This window comes from Ascidia mentula, chromosome 5 (genome assembly GCF_947561715.1).
Source record: "Ascidia mentula chromosome 5, kaAscMent1.1, whole genome shotgun sequence".
In the NCBI taxonomy this organism is placed as follows: domain Eukaryota; kingdom Metazoa; phylum Chordata; class Ascidiacea; order Phlebobranchia; family Ascidiidae; genus Ascidia; species Ascidia mentula.
In genome coordinates, this window is record NC_138570.1 from 20,129,491 (window position 1) to 20,146,228 (window position 16,738).

General features: G+C 41.0%; 1 protein-coding gene, 1 long non-coding RNA gene and 2 pseudogenes across 2 annotated transcripts; 1 reads left to right on the forward strand and 3 right to left on the reverse strand.

Annotated features, from left to right (window-relative positions):
* The window catches only part of LOC145903179 (GATOR2 complex protein WDR24-like), a 32,996-nt pseudogene extending 22,276 nt beyond the window's left edge, over positions 1-10,720 (reverse strand).
* On the forward strand, positions 176-836 carry LOC145903839 (uncharacterized). The gene is made up of 2 exons (XR_014402697.1): positions 176-280; positions 557-836. It is a non-coding gene; the product is annotated as an uncharacterized LOC145903839 (long non-coding RNA).
* LOC145901673 (ankyrin and armadillo repeat-containing protein-like) lies at positions 2,241-7,931 on the reverse strand (annotated as a pseudogene).
* A 599-nt stretch (positions 10,721-11,319) lies between the features above and the next one.
* LOC145903180 (uncharacterized) lies at positions 11,320-16,379 on the reverse strand. Its single transcript, XM_082991251.1, has 5 exons — positions 16,239-16,379; positions 12,310-12,799; positions 12,149-12,275; positions 11,723-11,858; positions 11,320-11,391 (listed from the first exon to the last, which is right to left on the reverse strand). The coding sequence occupies exons 1-5, from the start codon at positions 16,377-16,379 to the stop codon at positions 11,320-11,322; spliced, it is 966 nt and encodes a 321-aa protein (XP_082847377.1).
* Between the last annotated feature and the right edge of the window lie 359 nt (positions 16,380-16,738).

Genomic DNA, 16,738 nt, shown 5'->3' on the forward strand with positions numbered 1-16,738 from the left:
GTATTGGTGCGTTCGTATATTTAGTTTTACACATAAACTACTAACAGGGTTATCGATCCACAGTCTACCGGGGCAGTCATCAGTAATTCAGCTTGTTAATTTTTTTTTGCTATTCTTTGGTTGTACAAATATTCCAGTCTGTTGTCTAGTCTGTATCATAAATATCTTTTATTGTAGGAAAATGGTGGATGCACAGATTTCTGCAACGAAGAACTTGGAGTTGTCCAATGTTCTTGTTTTAAAGGCCGCTATCTCGGGAATGACGAAAAAACTTGCATTGGTGAGAACTTATATCTTTCGACCCGATTTTAAGCTGCAATTTTTGAGGAACAAAATTACCTTTCCAAGTCAAAGAACAACAAAAGAGAGTTTCACATCTTATCTTCAAAAATAATTGAAGTTGTCTGACCTAAAAATTCTGAAACGTTTGCTGATGAAAATTCTATAAATCATGACAACCAATCAGCAAATAAACAATACTGGTATTTCTTTTTCCATACCATGTAACTATATGTCCCAATAACTCTATCTTACCTTAATATATGTGTGTGTGTAGAGGTGGAAAAAGCATTGGAATCAGAAGGTGTCCAGGATATGAAAGGTGTTTACATAGCAGTTGGATTCATCGTCGTTCTGCTTGTTATTGTGCTTGGGTTGGTTGCTTGGTTTATGAGACGTCGTTTCAACAAGGATGTTTAATGTGATAACTGAAGACATAAGTGCACCCTGCGTGTAACTAACTGATTGATTTAATTAACAGCTTAACGTATATTTGTATAATCCCGTGTATAACGCACACTTTTGTATCTTGCTGCAAAAATACAACCTGGCATATATCTGTGTGTGTAGAATTGTTGCTTTATAAGAGATTAGTTTCAAAGTGCTGCGTTGTATCCAAGCACAATCCAACCACTCAACTTAAAAGCTGACTCAAAGTTGGTAATGTAACAAACACAACGAAAATATACAAACATAAAAACGCATACTATGACATCAGCTCATTACAACATACTATTTGAATCAACAAATCAAGCACTCAGCCCAAGGTGAGGTTCTTGAGCAAACATGTACGTTATCATGTCCTCAATAACAAACAACCTTGGTTGGAATTTGTATGTGTTGATGTCTTTGAAAAGGTCGGACTACGAACAACGCTGTGTAAATATCTCAATCCGCTACCGCGTCAAACAGCAAAGTTATCTGCGTATTCGATAATTTACCCAACAATATATTGTCAATCTCTCCGCCGTCGACTCACTCGCTTTGTCCGCAGTAAGATTGTGACGCAACAAATATCAGCTGTCCAGCCAAGCGGAACCAGTAATTCCTCTCTCAGCAGCGAAACAAAATGCGGAACTTAATTCACAATCGTTGCCTGGGGCAGCATTTGTAAGGAAACTATTACTTTGTGAAAGCGGATTCCTTTATTCGTTTTTAAGTGTAGCAGCAAGTTCTTAAACAAACTAATTCCCAAGAAAATTGTAAACAAAATTCGTCTCTTGCACGCTTCAGTGATTTTCCAACACGAACAGTGATTTTATCCTCGCAACCAGAACATGAACTTTTCCAATGCTGATTGCTGACTTGCAACATAGAATACTGTTTTAGTATTCTATGCTAGCAATAATTACCTATTTTTTTTTGTATACACAAAATAGACAGATTGAATAAAGTTGATATACATTTTGCATGAACGAGCAATATTCTATATTACAAATATTCGGTTGGAAGCCAACAATTTATTGTAGTAAAGCTGCCCGATTTCTACAAAAATTTAAGGTAAATATGCATATGTCTAACTTTGTCAAACAATCTTTACTAAGTACACACGATGCAATTATGAGTAAAAAAATGTTACATCAGTGGAAGAATCTGGGATGTTCACAGTTTTATGAATCTCACAAAACGTGTCACTTCAAAAGAAAATGCAAGAACATAAATAAACAGCATCGTATCTTTCACATAAAACAGGAAGCATACAAATTTTCACAGTGAAATATTTACAAACTACACGAACTTGTCGCGCAACTGCATACAATGTTTTGAACCTGACAAGAAAAGAAAAAAAGAAACTGTTGTTCTAAAATAAGAAAAACTTGGGAACAGAAAAGTTTTATTTGTTTGTAGAAACTTTTCTGTTGGCCGGGGAAATCGAACGTGCTCTCATCGTCCGGTGAGCAGCTCTGAAAAAATCCACATTTCAGTGTTTCCTGTATTTTAACGTACACTACGAGGCATTCCTACCCGTTAACATGTAAGGTGTTTCCCCTCGTTTGCGCTGTTTGAGGTCTTGGCGGCCCTGAATAAAGAAAGGTTGATATTTTTATGATTGAAATAAACCCCAGAACTTTTGCTGCATGAAAGCTTGTGTCTAAGCTCAGTAGTATGTACGTTAACACAAATTGTAACGAACTTACTCCTCTTTTCTTTAACAATCGGCAAACCGATGGTCGCCTGTCGTTTAAACTCGGCTACAAACTCATCAGACACTTTTCCATCTTCACCCAAATTGACTGTAAGAGTGACGTAAAGGCCTTCAGTCGCTCTACATGACGTCATCAACTCTCTGCTCGCCGTTCGGTTGAAAGAAAATATCCTAAAAATGTCATCATCAAGTTTAAACCACGTGGAAATAGATAAATGTCAATATAATAAATAAGGTAATAGGGAAACCAAGTGCATGTTTTCCTAAACAATCTCACGTTATTTTGTCACCCGACAACTCCATAGAAATCATATATAGACAGCTAACCTAATGCCTGGGCAGCAGTTTGTCGAACCAACTGATTCTCCGACTTCACTTTACCAAGAAGTTTCTCCACAGCGCCGCAAGTGACGATGGCTTCAGGAACGCCCGCCCTCGTGTGGGCGAGTGACGCAAGATAATCCGCTGTAATACGTCATCATTACGTCATCTTTCTTTCATGTGAAACTACAAATCACCCAAAAAGTCGATTATGTATTTCAACACGTACCTGCCATTGCCACTACGTCATCGAGGAAGTTGACGAGCGTAATGACGCCTCTAGCGGAAGATTCGACAAGGGAAGTGTTTGTTATGATGCGAGCGAGAACAACCAGCTGTTAAATACACAACTGCTATAACTTAAAACCACTTCCTCCACGCTTTCGTCCCACATAAACCACAAGGTTTATATTATTGCATGAGGTTTTAATTCATCTCACAAAGCTTTCTCTGATACAAGATATGTCTTTCCAACTTTACCTGAAAAGCTGCGGTAGTTTTAAAAATCGGATCCTTGCACCGAAATAAATCCTCAAACGTTATGAGGCTCAAACCACCCAAGCGTGAAATCCGTTGTTGTTGTTGGATTCGGTTGAATGCGAACATGGTTAGTGCGGATACTGCTTGTAATTTCACCGCCTTAGAAAGAACAAAACAATTGTTAGTAAAAATTACGTCCAATTCGTTCACACATAAACTATGCACACGCAATTAACTTTATCGCCAATTATTTGTACGTAAATTTCAATAGAAAGTAAATACCCTGGCTTAAAGCAAGCTTCGCAGATTCAACAGGAGTTGTGGGAAACAAGTAGTAGAGGTGGGGATTACCCACCCGGTACTATATATTGAGCATTCTTTATTACATCACAAAGGTTTCACAACAAACCCACCATATTGGGCGAGTTGCAGACTTGCAGAATAATTTCGAATCCGAATCCGTCCAATTCGTTCAGTTTGTCTTCGTTCTCCTGACAACCGCTAAAAAGACAAGATAAACAATGGAGAAGATCGACCTTTAGAACAAACATCTTTCGTTTAATCGCGACTCTATGACGTAATTTCTGGCATCGCGTCACCTGCATCTTCTCGTCACGTGACGTTTTCCACACTCTATTGACCAGCAGCACAATGGCGCCCTCTTCGGCAATTGTGAGTTGAGAGTTCTTGTTGTTTATGTGGGCTACACCTGGACCGATGTGAAAATAAAGTGAAATAATAATAAACAAATTTATCAAAAACAAACTTTAGGAAATTCACTGATTTTACAAACACAAAATATTGCATTCTGAACGAAACCAATATTTTCTTATTGCTGAAAACCAACACCAGACGTTCAAGCTCCCTCTAATGCTTTAGAAAACAAAAAAGCTTCACGCGCAGCCATTGTCGTTATGATAATACCTATAATGCACGTTACAGAGGTAGGAAAAATTGTCACGCACCAATGCACATCTTGTTGATAGCATCCAGTGTTCCCATGACGACTTTCCGACTGGTTTTCTCCAACCTGAGCAACCGGATGAGCGGAGGGATAGTGTTGTCACGTGACAAACGCGCCTGACTCGATGAACTTTTCCAGCTCCATGCTGCCACCGCCTGGCAACCTACAAACGAGTCAATACATTCCAGTCATTGACATCATAAAATCGTTTTGCTAAAATACTCCGCGAAGAATCTGTTTAGCGACAACTTCCACTGATTGGGATCTTGTGTTTCCTGAACTCATTTTGTTTTACCGTCATACACTGTTTTAATTTTTAATATTATTCGTTTGTTTTATTTCAAATATCAGAAATAAAGCAACTTTTTACCGATCAACTGAAGCGTGTCGGATTTGCTGAGTAACATGTCAATTATTTGACTCGTCCCGATTCTGCGAGCAATTGCTCTCTGCTGCTCAGGGTGGTGACCGGCCAACGACCACAGTGCGCATGCGCCGCGTTCCTTCACCTCATCCGACCAAATCTGTTACGAAAATGACAGTTGATGGAAATCTTTACATTGGGTTGATTAATGTTTTTTTTTCAAAATGGAAAGGAAAAATCAAAAAATGCCGTAAAAGAGTTCCACTAAAAGTCACAAGGTTTCAATAAAAAAATTCTTTAAACTTGACAAACTTGATTTTTGTAACTTCATTCTCTACTTACTTGAAACAGACGACACAGAGCGGTCGGAGCTTCTTCTAACGACGCCTCGTGTTGGGCTCCCTGGTTCCCTCTAGTAATGCATCCAACAGCAAGCGCAGCTTTCATCTGAGCGGGAATGCAATGTCCTCGCAATATCGCCACCAGCGGCGCTAAGACTGCGATTTGAACAAACTCGTTCTACGTGAAATCTTCGGTTAAATTTTCAACTTTCTGACATTTAGAAAACAACAAAAAAAAACAATTTTAATATTTCAGTAAATCTTTTGCAAAAATAACACCGGCCAAACAAAATGATTACTGCAAGCAATATAAACAACGACTTCACTTCTTGACTGAAAATATTCAATTCTTCAACAGATTCAAAATCCCACAAGTGTGGATTAATATTTAGGTCACAATTCACAACAAGCTTCATCCCCACATCCGGTATACCTGGTTGTCCTGGTTGTCATCGCAAACAGCAGCAATCGCGTCAGCAGTCGCCGTCTGAAGCGAATCGTCCTTCACCGTGAGAAAATCAACCAGAAACTCGGAAGCTCCACACTCCATAATTCTCCGCTAGATGTCGCCCGCACCACTCGTGTCTCCCCGACAGAGTGAAGCTAGGGTGTTGATGACGTTGACAAGCACATCCACAACCTGGAACAATACATGCTGGAAAGTTACAATTACCTCAAATCCCATGGGAAGTATACGACGGACGTGAGGCATCGGTTTTAAACCAACTGCAATAAATTTAATCCAGAATTCCCCTCCTGTTATTTCTGACTCACGTCAACTTGGAGGAGTTCAACTAACGGCCGGATACCACCATGTGCGACTATGCGTGACGCGTTGTCATCCACGTGAGCGAAATCCGAGAGAACGACGGAGGAACGCGATTGAATCTCGCATCTCTCATCCGTAGATTCCAGATCCTGGTGCTCCGGATCAAGATCGTGGGATGCCATGGGTTTTAACAGAGAAATAAGAGCTGCGAAAAATAGTCCCCGATTGAAAAGAAACAAGTCTGACCAATCGACGGCATATTCAATATATTTTACACTTAACTTAATCAAATGCTGTACGATAAGCAGACATTGCACAAATTACATAATTTTTACGCAAAGTTAATGCAGACATGAACAGAAAACGTGGGTTTCCGAGTCAGACACACAATTTCTCTTACGTTTTTACGTGATTTTCAAAAAAATACTGAACAGGTATTCAACTACGATTTCTATCCTGACAAAAGTGAAATATTAACCACGTGACTTAACACCTACTTGGAATCGCGCCAGCGTTCGCAATCTCAACTCTGACGTCATCCTGTTCCAACATGAGGCAAATAACAGAACAAGCGAGTGATCTTAAGGGAGAAGTCGTCTCGTCTTCCAAATCCTTCCCTAAACCTTCAACACAAATGTTCACTGAGTCCTCGACCATCAAGTTCGATGGTTTGGGATTTCTGGAGTTACAACTTGGACTCCAACCACAAACACACACTCAGTGCATCCGCGTAAAAATTTAAAGAAGCTTATTGCGGGAATAAAAACGTTGCAGCGACATCTAGCGGCAAACAACACACGTCTTTTAGTGAGTGCCAGTCAGGTTTAGTGGGTGTTTCGACCATTAGGTCTCATCCGTGCAGCTTTTGGGGCCAGTGACGAAACATCCGGGCGAACACCACGCACAGTCGCCGGGATAGCTTTAAATTTAATTTATCCGACGAAAAACATGTGCCCACATTGACCACAGTTAAAAACGAACCAGAATCAAGGGACATGGTTCCTGACTTGGGTCTTCTTCTTGCGCTCCGGAGCAAATTAACAAGAGGAGGAACTGCATCAGCCGCCAACAGAGGGCGCCAGTAAGTCGGTGTGCGATGAAGCAGAACCTCGAGGCAACGAAGCGAAGCGTCTTGGCGGGAAACGAATCGGAATTCCAGCATTTCTTAAATAGAGAATTTGTTTTTTGTGAGGTTGCGATAATGTTAGGGAATAATAAATAAATAAATTGTCACATTTTCCACACACAGAGTTTCCGACTTATTTCGAAAATAAACAAAATTTTCTCAAAATTACAACATCAACCGATGGAACCAAAGTTCCTTAAAGAGTCATCCGCCCTGCTAATAAATTCACAAATACATACGCATATACGCAAAAAGCATCTTCAGCGTAATTTCAGTACGTAATCCTGGTGCTATTACGCAACAATGACGTCACTCACCAACCAAAGATGGCCACACGTTTAAACTTTCCTCGTCATCACCATCCTTCCTCCCCTCCAAACTAATCAAATATTTGATGACGTCAGTGTGGTAACTGAGGGCTGCTCTTTGCACGGGACCGTCATTGTTGACGTCACGCGATCGCACGGTGGCGCCAGACTTGATGAGAAATTTGAGGCAATCGAGCGCTCCACTTGAGGCAGCAACGAGCAGTGGTGTAGCGTTGTCCCTGTTTCAACAACATTGGTGAAGGCGCTCGACGTTATATTAAGCACAAAAAGCCTGATCGGGATTCATGGCAAGGAGAGTCAGGGTTCGAACCCCGGTGTGGCAAAAAAAAATCAGCAGCTGTTTTTCATTAAATTCCCATTTTCGTGACGTATTTGTTTCATTGATGACGAAATTAGCAGTGGTTGGATACCGGGTTAGTTTAAATAAGTGCATATACACAGGGATGAGTCAGACCTAACCCGAATATCGTACGTGGAATGCGCTCCACTCAGATTGTAACAACGTCGCTAGGAATCACACACCTGTTTATATAATAATGTCGCTGTTTCTTTTGAGACCAATTAGAATTGATGACGCAACTCTGGCAATATATGATAAATGTGCGGCAAGTTGAAAGTAAAAATAAACTAGGTTGATATGTACTGGTTAGTACAGTAATTATGGATGTGTGTTAGATCTGCGGATACATGCACGCACTGTTTCAATTTATAAAGTCTTATCAGTGCAGCTGGTGACTGTGGCACTGGGGCAGCTTGGATACTGTCAGGGACACAGATTTTAACTTCGTGGTGTCTGTGGTGTAAGTGTGCATGGTAGTCTACAAGCTATCCCAGTGCCACAGTCACACCAAACTGCACTTATGAGACCTTATAGGATGAAATATTGTGTGCAAGTGTCTGCAGTTCTCATGGATTATTATGGCTCTTTACTGCTTGTAAGGAAGAAACACATTTTGTGCTTGTTTTGTATTTGGACTGATTCTGTTTGAAGTCAGAATACTGCACTTCATTATAGATTTGAAATTTAAGCAGGTTTAGTGCATTTTTGAAACCTTATTTTGATAACCCAACCCCCGTTTTGCCATTATTTTGCCCAAACATATATATCTTATATGCACGTCTTATGCCCGCGACAGATCCCAGTATGGAAACTCGTTATCACACGATCATCTCAAATCCACCAACCTGTGATCCACTCAGCAAAACATTTCCATGAGAGTTGTGACACTTTCGTGACCATGTGACCAACATTCAGACAATATAGCAAGCCAGAAGTGTTTAAATCCCAAGCTACAATCGCTTCATTAGTAGCAGCAGTTGCGGTCAAGTTTACATCCACAGGACTCCAACTCATGTCAACTCATGTTTAAGCCCTGAAATGCTAATTATGTGTTAGGACTAACATGCTGATGACCAGGAACTGTGATCATGTCAAATGTTAGGCTTAGTGAATTATGTCAACTATATGATTTTATTGGGTGATGACTAGCAACATGTTACAACACAAACTTGTTGATGTTTTTTGTTTAAACAAACATTTGCCTGAACACTCAGGGCTATAGGGTGAGAAATTCTTACCACAAACAGATCAAAGTTTGGGTCAATTTCCGACAAATGCAAGTTGAATTATAACCACAATTACTTTAATCATTATCACAGCTTTGTTTTGACCCCAAACTTATTGTATATAAACGAGTGATCGCAGGTTCTTTTGCGCTACATTTGTGGAGTTAACTTTTAAGATAACCAGTTATCTGCAGACAGTTGTGCACACGGTTTCGACCTATTAGGTCTCAGCAGTGTATTTGATGACTGACGACGGTCTGGTCGACCAACCAGCCACACAGACACTATTTGAGTTGTATGTGGAGGTTAAATATAAACATCACATTTTATGATTATATTTGCGATCAATCAACTTACCAACGTTGGAATTCAAGGATGTAATTCAATGGTTCTCAAACTGTTCGTCGGGACGCCCTGGTGCATTCATTTCAATTTCCAAAAGCGTCGGGTAAATTTAATCCCAGCCTTTCACAATAATCAGTGCGTCACACGTACTGTGAATATCTCCAAATGCGTCGCACTGCAATATGTTCATTTACTTATTTGTTTCCACACCGAGATTCGAACCCACGACATCCTGGGACGAATCCCGATCGCTTTTTTTGTTTGTATGACTCGGGTGCTTTAACCGAAGTTTTCATTCGATGTGCTCTCCAGCGACACCTATCTAATCAGCCACAGTCATTTCTCATGACGTAACAGCAGTCGGTTTCGCTTTGCAATCAATCGTTTTGATCGCGCAGCGTTAAAATGAATTGAAAGCGAGAAGTTGGTAAATCATGTGTGACGTCAAGCAAGTTGCAAATGTGGAAACTCACAGTTTTATGTACGGTTGTGTATGCGTACAAAGCTGTTGTATTTGAACAAGAATTTGTATGTTAAATCTTATATGTTACTCACAGCAGTAGTTGATTAAATTATTCCAGCAAGTACTTAGTTATTTATTACAACAATTAAAGTTAATTAGCTAATCAAAAACATTGATTTGACTGCAGCGTATATACAGAAACTTATACGCAGCAAAATGATGTAACCCATAGTATATCCTGGCGTTGAAATGGTGATAACTTATCATATACCGTTATCATGTTAATACATACTGGCATTTTTATGTAGGCATAACTTTTTTATTTCAACGTGCTGAGCCTGAACAATGTTTGGCGATCATGATGATGACGTAGATCAAGTATGGAATGAGTGGATCGCAAAATACTGTAAGTTTATTCCTGGTTTCAACCAAATTGCTTTAATAAGTTTCATTCTTAATTTACACCCAATTAACATTTATAGTTATTGCGTAATACTGCTCTTCTGGCAAACTTTATTGTATTTACGTTTCTCGACGTTTCGGCTATAATTGATTTGCAATTTAAGCTGGTTTAGTGCCTTTTAAAACCTTATTTTGATAACTCCCATTTTCACATTGTGTAATCCTAAACATATATGTCTATGCACGTCTTATGGCCTCGACAGATCCCAGTATGGAAACTCATTATCACACGATCATCTCAAATCCACCAACCTGTGATCCACTCAACAAAAGATTTCCATCAGAGTTGTGAAACTTTGGTGACCGTGCGACGATGTTCAGACAATATAGCGAGCTTTTTCTCACGACCAGGAGTGTTTAAATCCCAAGCTACAACCGCCCCATGTGTGGCAGAAGTTGCTGGATGTAAAATATTTCTACTTTTACCATGGATTTAAATTATCGCTCATGAGGGACTACTTCCAAATACTGTTGGTTTATTATTTGGTTCTGCGGAGTTGGACTTGGTTTAGAAGCCACCGCACCACGTCAAGGTACCAACCCTCGCGGTGGGTCTCATCTGAGTCAGTAGAGAGACCCTCGTTCGGCGCAGAACCACAACCGAAATGAGGAAAACAGACTGGCCCGGATTGGGCGTCATTTGTTGGTGGATATTCAAATCCCACGAAATGAAGTCTGCAAAATAAAAGTCTTGAATTTTTAGGTAAATTGATGAAACATGCAACAGATTCTTTAAATAAAATACATGAACATGTATCCGTCCATTTAAACCAACTGCATCCTGATAACCTGCCAGCCTGTCATAGAGTATATCCATTATATGAACGGAGAGCAACGCGCTAATGGATATTCCCACATTTTTTTCCCGGCCACGATGGATAGCAGGGTGTGATACTGAAGCTTCGACACCAACAGTTTATAAACTGCTGTTACCAGCATAGAACTAGTGGTTGTGTGCTGATGGTGAGGACAGCAATAATACGCGGTGACACCACACGGTTGGCATCTGTTACAATATTCGATACTTGGTTGTAAACTGCTTGTAACGAAGATCGCACTCTGGGCACAGGCGAGTATCAGGTTAGGCGGTGAGTAGTTTTTTTACTACGTGTGTCCGGGCAAGGTGCATTACAGATCCAAGTGAAATATTATGCTTGGAATGTTACCTTGTGATTTTACATGCGTCGAACAACAAGATAAACGCAAGTACCTTTCAGCTATCAACCCGAACAATACCAGTCTAACGGTTTAACAGTGGACAGCACTGACCCATGCTATGAGCAAACATGTTCAGCGCATCGCTCACTCCATACCATGGCATAAAAATCGTTTGTCAAATAGTAGATTTTACATCGAGTGGAATGTTAATATCCCTCGGAAGGATATTTTTCAGCAGGCTCCACATTAACTTGTTGTCTACTAAGAATACACCGAACCTAAAATTACATGATTGCGGTGTCACGTTTATGCCTAACCACAGTGTACTATGGACTAATACAATGACTTACCTAAAGCGGTTGAATGTTTATTGCGAGAATAGCGCAGAGTCAGAAGAACGAGCAACACAAAACACACGTTTATAAAGCGGTAACGGCGACACGAGAAAAAGGCAATAGCACGCTTCAATGCACAGGCGAACACTACAGTTCGGTCGCCACAGGACCCCCCTCCAGAAGCGGGCAAATGTCACACTGAATAACGTTGCGGTGGTCGTACATTGCGCCGTGGTCTGCCTCTCGCTAGGGGTACGGCAACTGGAACTGGTACCGTAATGTCGACGTGAGCCGGCTTAAGGCGGTCGATCGAAATCGTTTGTGGCAGACCTCCCATGTCCAAAGTGAATGTTTTGTCCGACGCCAGCAAGACCTTGTACGGGCCATCGTATGGCCTGGTCAGCGGAGGTCTATGAACGTCGCGACGAACGAATGCATATGGGCTGGTCCTCAACGAGGAAGGGACGGCTGCGGCAAAATTCGTTGTAAGTTGTCCCGCAATGACGGCAAAAACTTGACAGTGGCGTCACCTGTAGGGGCAATAAAATCAGAACGGAACCCTTAGGTATAGTGCGACGTTCGAAGCCAGTGAAAGAAGTGCGCTGACTTCAGCACCAGTGTCAACCAAAATGTTGCGGCCGGAAACTTTGTCCCACAGAAAGAACGGGCTGAAAGAGACGCCGGTTGCCCCAGCCATTACCGGCAACCGGCGTTGTCGTTTCCCTGATAAGAGCACGGAGGGCAACATTGGCGCGCGTCTGCTCCAAAGCGCCTGTGATAAGCACATGCTGGAGGGCTTCGCAGTGCGGCGTGGAGTTGACCGAGTGCGTTGCTCCTTGCTGACAGCAAATTCCGCGTTGTGATTACGAGAAAGCCATAATAAATCCGCCCGTTGGGCAAGCTGCCGCGGATCTGCAGTATCTTCACTGACCAAAACCACCCTAATATCTTCAGACATGTGCTGCAGGAATAAGTGATAAAAAAGAAAGCAAGCGTGGTGGTCACCTAGCAAGGCAAGCATTTCGTCTATGAAAACCGACGGTTTCTTGTCACCTAACGGTGGCATGTTCAGGAGACGGGCTGCACGTTCTTGTGGGGACAAGGCAAATGATTGCAGAAAGCGCCTTCGAATGGCTTCAAACTTGTTTTCGGCAGGCGTTCGTTCAAGCAAGTCAATAAGTCGCGCTGCTGTGACCTGGTCCAAGGCCGAAACCACGTGAAAGTACTTTGTTTCATCTGCTGTGATCTTCTTTATCGCAAACTGCGCCTCAGCTTGCTGCAACCAAACACGTGGTTGGGTTGGCCAGAACGTGGGCAGCTTAAGCGCGACAGCATGTTTCGTCCCTTTGACCTTCAAATAATGTTTTTGGAGCCTCGGGGTCACCAGAAAAGCGGTTGATCCTTTATTGCGAGAGTTGCACAGTCATAAGAGATCGAAAAACACAAAAAAACACGGGTATATAAGTTGGCAACTGCGACACGAGAAAAAGTCAATAGCACGCTTCAATGCACAGGTGAACACTACAGTTCGGTCGCCACAAGAGGAAGACATGAATTTTCAACTTTTTTTTTTTAACTTTTTAAACAAAATCAACGTTGACATTTAAACCTTAATATTTATCATTGCCTTCATGGAAGCAGACAAATAAGAACCAGGAAAGTTTCTTCTCGATCAAATTAAACCAAAAACATCGTTATACGAGACACTCGTGAATATTATAACTGTGCTAAAAAAGCAGTGGCTTTTTATTACAGGATCAGCTTGGCTTTTGATCAGGAATATATATTTCGCCCCAAGGGCATCTTCAGTTCCTTGCAGTAAACACAATACAAGATATTAAAAAACGTCTTATTCAAAAGCCAGGCTGATCCTGTAGAAAAAAGCTACTGCTTTTTTTGGCATTATTAGGAAAGTAACAGTAATCGCTAGGCCTGCATCTGCAGTTTTGGATAGATCTCATTATTCCAATTTTTGAAGTCAGTATTATAACTGTGCAACGGTTTTCTTTGCCTCACACAAACCAATTAAAAATTAGATATTTGTATACATACAGTATATAGATATAATTAATTTGCGATCAACTTCTTTTGTCATGAAATAGAATCCTTGTTTAAAACGATGCACTAAACTATTGCTTTGTATGATGTAGGCACAGTAAGAGTTATGCAAAAAAAGCAAAATTTTTATTTAAAAATTTTACATCTCTGTGACACCGCGAGGAAAGAAATGAGATCATGGATCTGCGTTAGATTGGCGAGTAACGACACAACCATGTAGTTGCCCCACTCGTATCAGCTGTGTCTGGTTCAAATAAACAGGTTCCAAACAATCAATGAACACCGCTCTGTAGACACCCACCAAATACCAGGTAGATCGTGTTTCATGTTATTGCGTTGGATGCGTTCCTTTGTATGGCGACACAGAGTTGGTTTTTGTCTTTGCACAGAAACAATCAGTAGTGTGAATTTACAACCGCCGCAACAATATTGGAGCAGGGGTTCCCAAACTTTGACCAGCAGCGACTGCGCTGTGAACCGTGAAGATTTAGCAGAAAGAGAATGTGTAGAAATCGTTAGTGTTACTGGTGCGCGAAAACGTCGGCCCGTCGCCCGAGCGAGGAATTGCCGCGTCTTCACTTTGTGGGCCGGGCGCCACGTCCGAGCAAGTGTGTTGCCCATTGGGGACGCAAGTTACCCAGTCGGTTGCCGGTGGGCAGCGCCACCCGAGACGCACGAGGCCGGCGTCTAACGTCTTGAAACACTAACCGAGTGGTGTAACTAGCGCGCGAGCCACGGGAAAGTGCGAAACTAATAGGCACAATGAAAGTGAATTTCGGCGCGGTCTGTCGGAGGTGAGATGCCGTCTCTCGCGTGATGCAGTATTTCGTCGCTCGGCCTGAAGGGCCCTTGGCGATTCTGACGTGCTAATATTTAGACAAATTTGGATATAGGAGCGAACGTGTTCAAAGAAATTATAGCAGTGATTCGCAAGAATTGAATATTATTAAATTGTTGTTGCGCTATCTGATGATTTGACAATCGCTGTATTATTATGCGTCTGGCGTAATATTTTAAAACTGATTTCAAATTGCTGCTCCAATAAAATCATATTTGCCGTTCTTCGAATGAAAAAGACTTTCGTGATGTTTCTATAAACAGGCTTAAGTAAACAGCTTGTGAATCGTAGGTGTAAAATAAACTAGCTTTACGGTAAAGTTTTATTTCCCAGAGAACAATGTGACCAGTGCGGTTGGGACAAATCAACGACGCAGTTGCCAAATATTTCGTATTTCTTGTTTTCGTTCTTTAGTACGCGTACATTGTTTGTCATATGGATGTGAATTAAAAATACTTAAGGTGCAACAAACATCCATTGTTCCAAATCAGAGAAGCGATAGTGACAAAACAATGGAACAATACACAGATGCGTGGAGAAAAACAATCGCTATTTGATTGAGAGTCGCATTGTTCTTGCTCTACAACACAAGAGTTCGCTTAACAATAAGTGCGTGACGGTTTGTTCGTTAAGGCAGCTGTTACTTTGTGAAAACAGCTGGTTTATTTAGTCTCACTTTAATGTTGTTGGAAGTTAATACTGAAAGCAAAGCCAGTTTAAAATGTCATTTATAAGTGAATTGTGACCAGGAGCAAATTTAAATGTGTGACATTGATCCTTGTGAATGAGCTGGGGGTGCTTTTATTGCAAACCAACAACAGCTGTTACGTATGGTGATGTTTTGGGGAGGTTGTAATGTAATTAAAGAAGTGTGCAATGTAGGGTGATGTGCTGTGATTTTTTTCAGGTTCCAAAATATACGAATTGATCTGGTGTGGTAATATGCTTGTAAAATGGCGATTGTGAACACTCATTGAACGTACATATAACTAAAATACAACACTAATATATGTCTGCCATTGTGCAACAAGGAGTTCTGCCAGAAGAACGAGGAACTTTCCATTCGATTTATGATCTATGGATCAAGACATGAGAAATCAGATCATTTATTGCGTTTAATTATCAAGTAACATTTCAACTCGGTACTTCGTCACTCGTATCGGTCGGGTCTGGTCAAATAAACAGGTTCCAAACAATCAATGAACCCAGCCCTGTAGACACCCACCAAATACCAGGTAGATCGTGTTTCATGTTATCGCGTTGGATGCGTTCCTTTGTATGGCGACACAGGGTTGGTTTTTGTATATGCACAGAAACACGGAGTAATGTGAATAATGAATGTTACGGGATAGCAAGGTGGCAGCAAAACTTTCCATCAGTCGACTTCAAATGTGTGGCATCCCCATTTCCTACGAAAATAACGAGCTTCCGTGTATTTACTAAAGTGTTGCATGAACGCGTCAACATGCACAGACTATCTGCGTCGCGCTACCAATCGTGAAAAGTATGTACTATTTTTTTTTGTGGACCAATCTATATGTATTGTCTAACGCTACTTACACAGGTGACGTAGGTAAATTGATTGCCTTGTGTTGTGACGTAATAAGTAAGGCGTGGTACCACAATTTGACATGCTTGGTTACTTACTGGTAAATCCATGCAACTAAACCAATTTCTCACTTAAAAGCGAAAACTGGTTGCGAAACAATACGTAAACGGTGGTTGTGACGTAAGTGGCGCACGGCCTTTCTTTGTTTAAGGTTTCTTACTCGCAAAAACTGTGACTTGTGGGTCTTGGAGGAACCAGCCCAGTTAAGTACGAAACGTCAAAAGTTGCTTTCGTCATCTATACAGAAGTCAGGTTATTTCGCTCGCCCAAGCTGGGCTTTCGTACAGCAAGAATGCGCCATTTGTTAAAAGCATGGAGTTCGCTTTGGAAATAATTAAACGTTAAAGTTGCTTGTAAACTGGAGCGCAGACTAATTTCTTTGTCAGTTATGACGTCAAACGTCGAGCCCGCGTTCTGTTTCTCCATTACGAGTCTTTATTAAACAAATCGTAAACCAGGTGAAGCCAGAGGTCATGTCCTTCATGGAACAACATGTTGGGGATATATGGATACTATTCCAATTCGTTTTCTGCCAAATTGCCTGAAATCTGGCTGCAATTTAACTCAAATTTAAAATTCCGAAGAAAAGAGCCAGACCCTTATTACAAAAAATGGATAAGTTTTCTATTTTTTAGATGTCTCAGCCCATTTCTTTTCTTCTCTTAATTTTCGTAAATATGTTTTTGAAGAAAGCTCACAAGCCTGTGTTAAACCTAATTAAAGATCAATTTAATTATTTAACTGATCTAAACAGACCACAACACCCGATTTTTTTAAAATGTTTG

Excerpts from the sequence above, each read along its gene's own strand:
- LOC145903180 (XM_082991251.1), bottom strand. The coding sequence starts at position 16,379 with ATGGAGAAACAGAACGCGGGCTCGACGTTTGACGTCATAACTGACAAA. Across the intron at positions 12,800-16,238 it reads ACAAATGGCGCATTCTTGCT|GTCAAAGGGACGAAACATGC; the intron begins GTACGAAAGCCC and ends CATTATTTGAAG. Across the intron at positions 12,276-12,309 it reads ATTATGGCTTTCTCGTAATC|CACTCGGTCAACTCCACGCC; the intron begins ACAACGCGGAAT and ends CAAGGAGCAACG.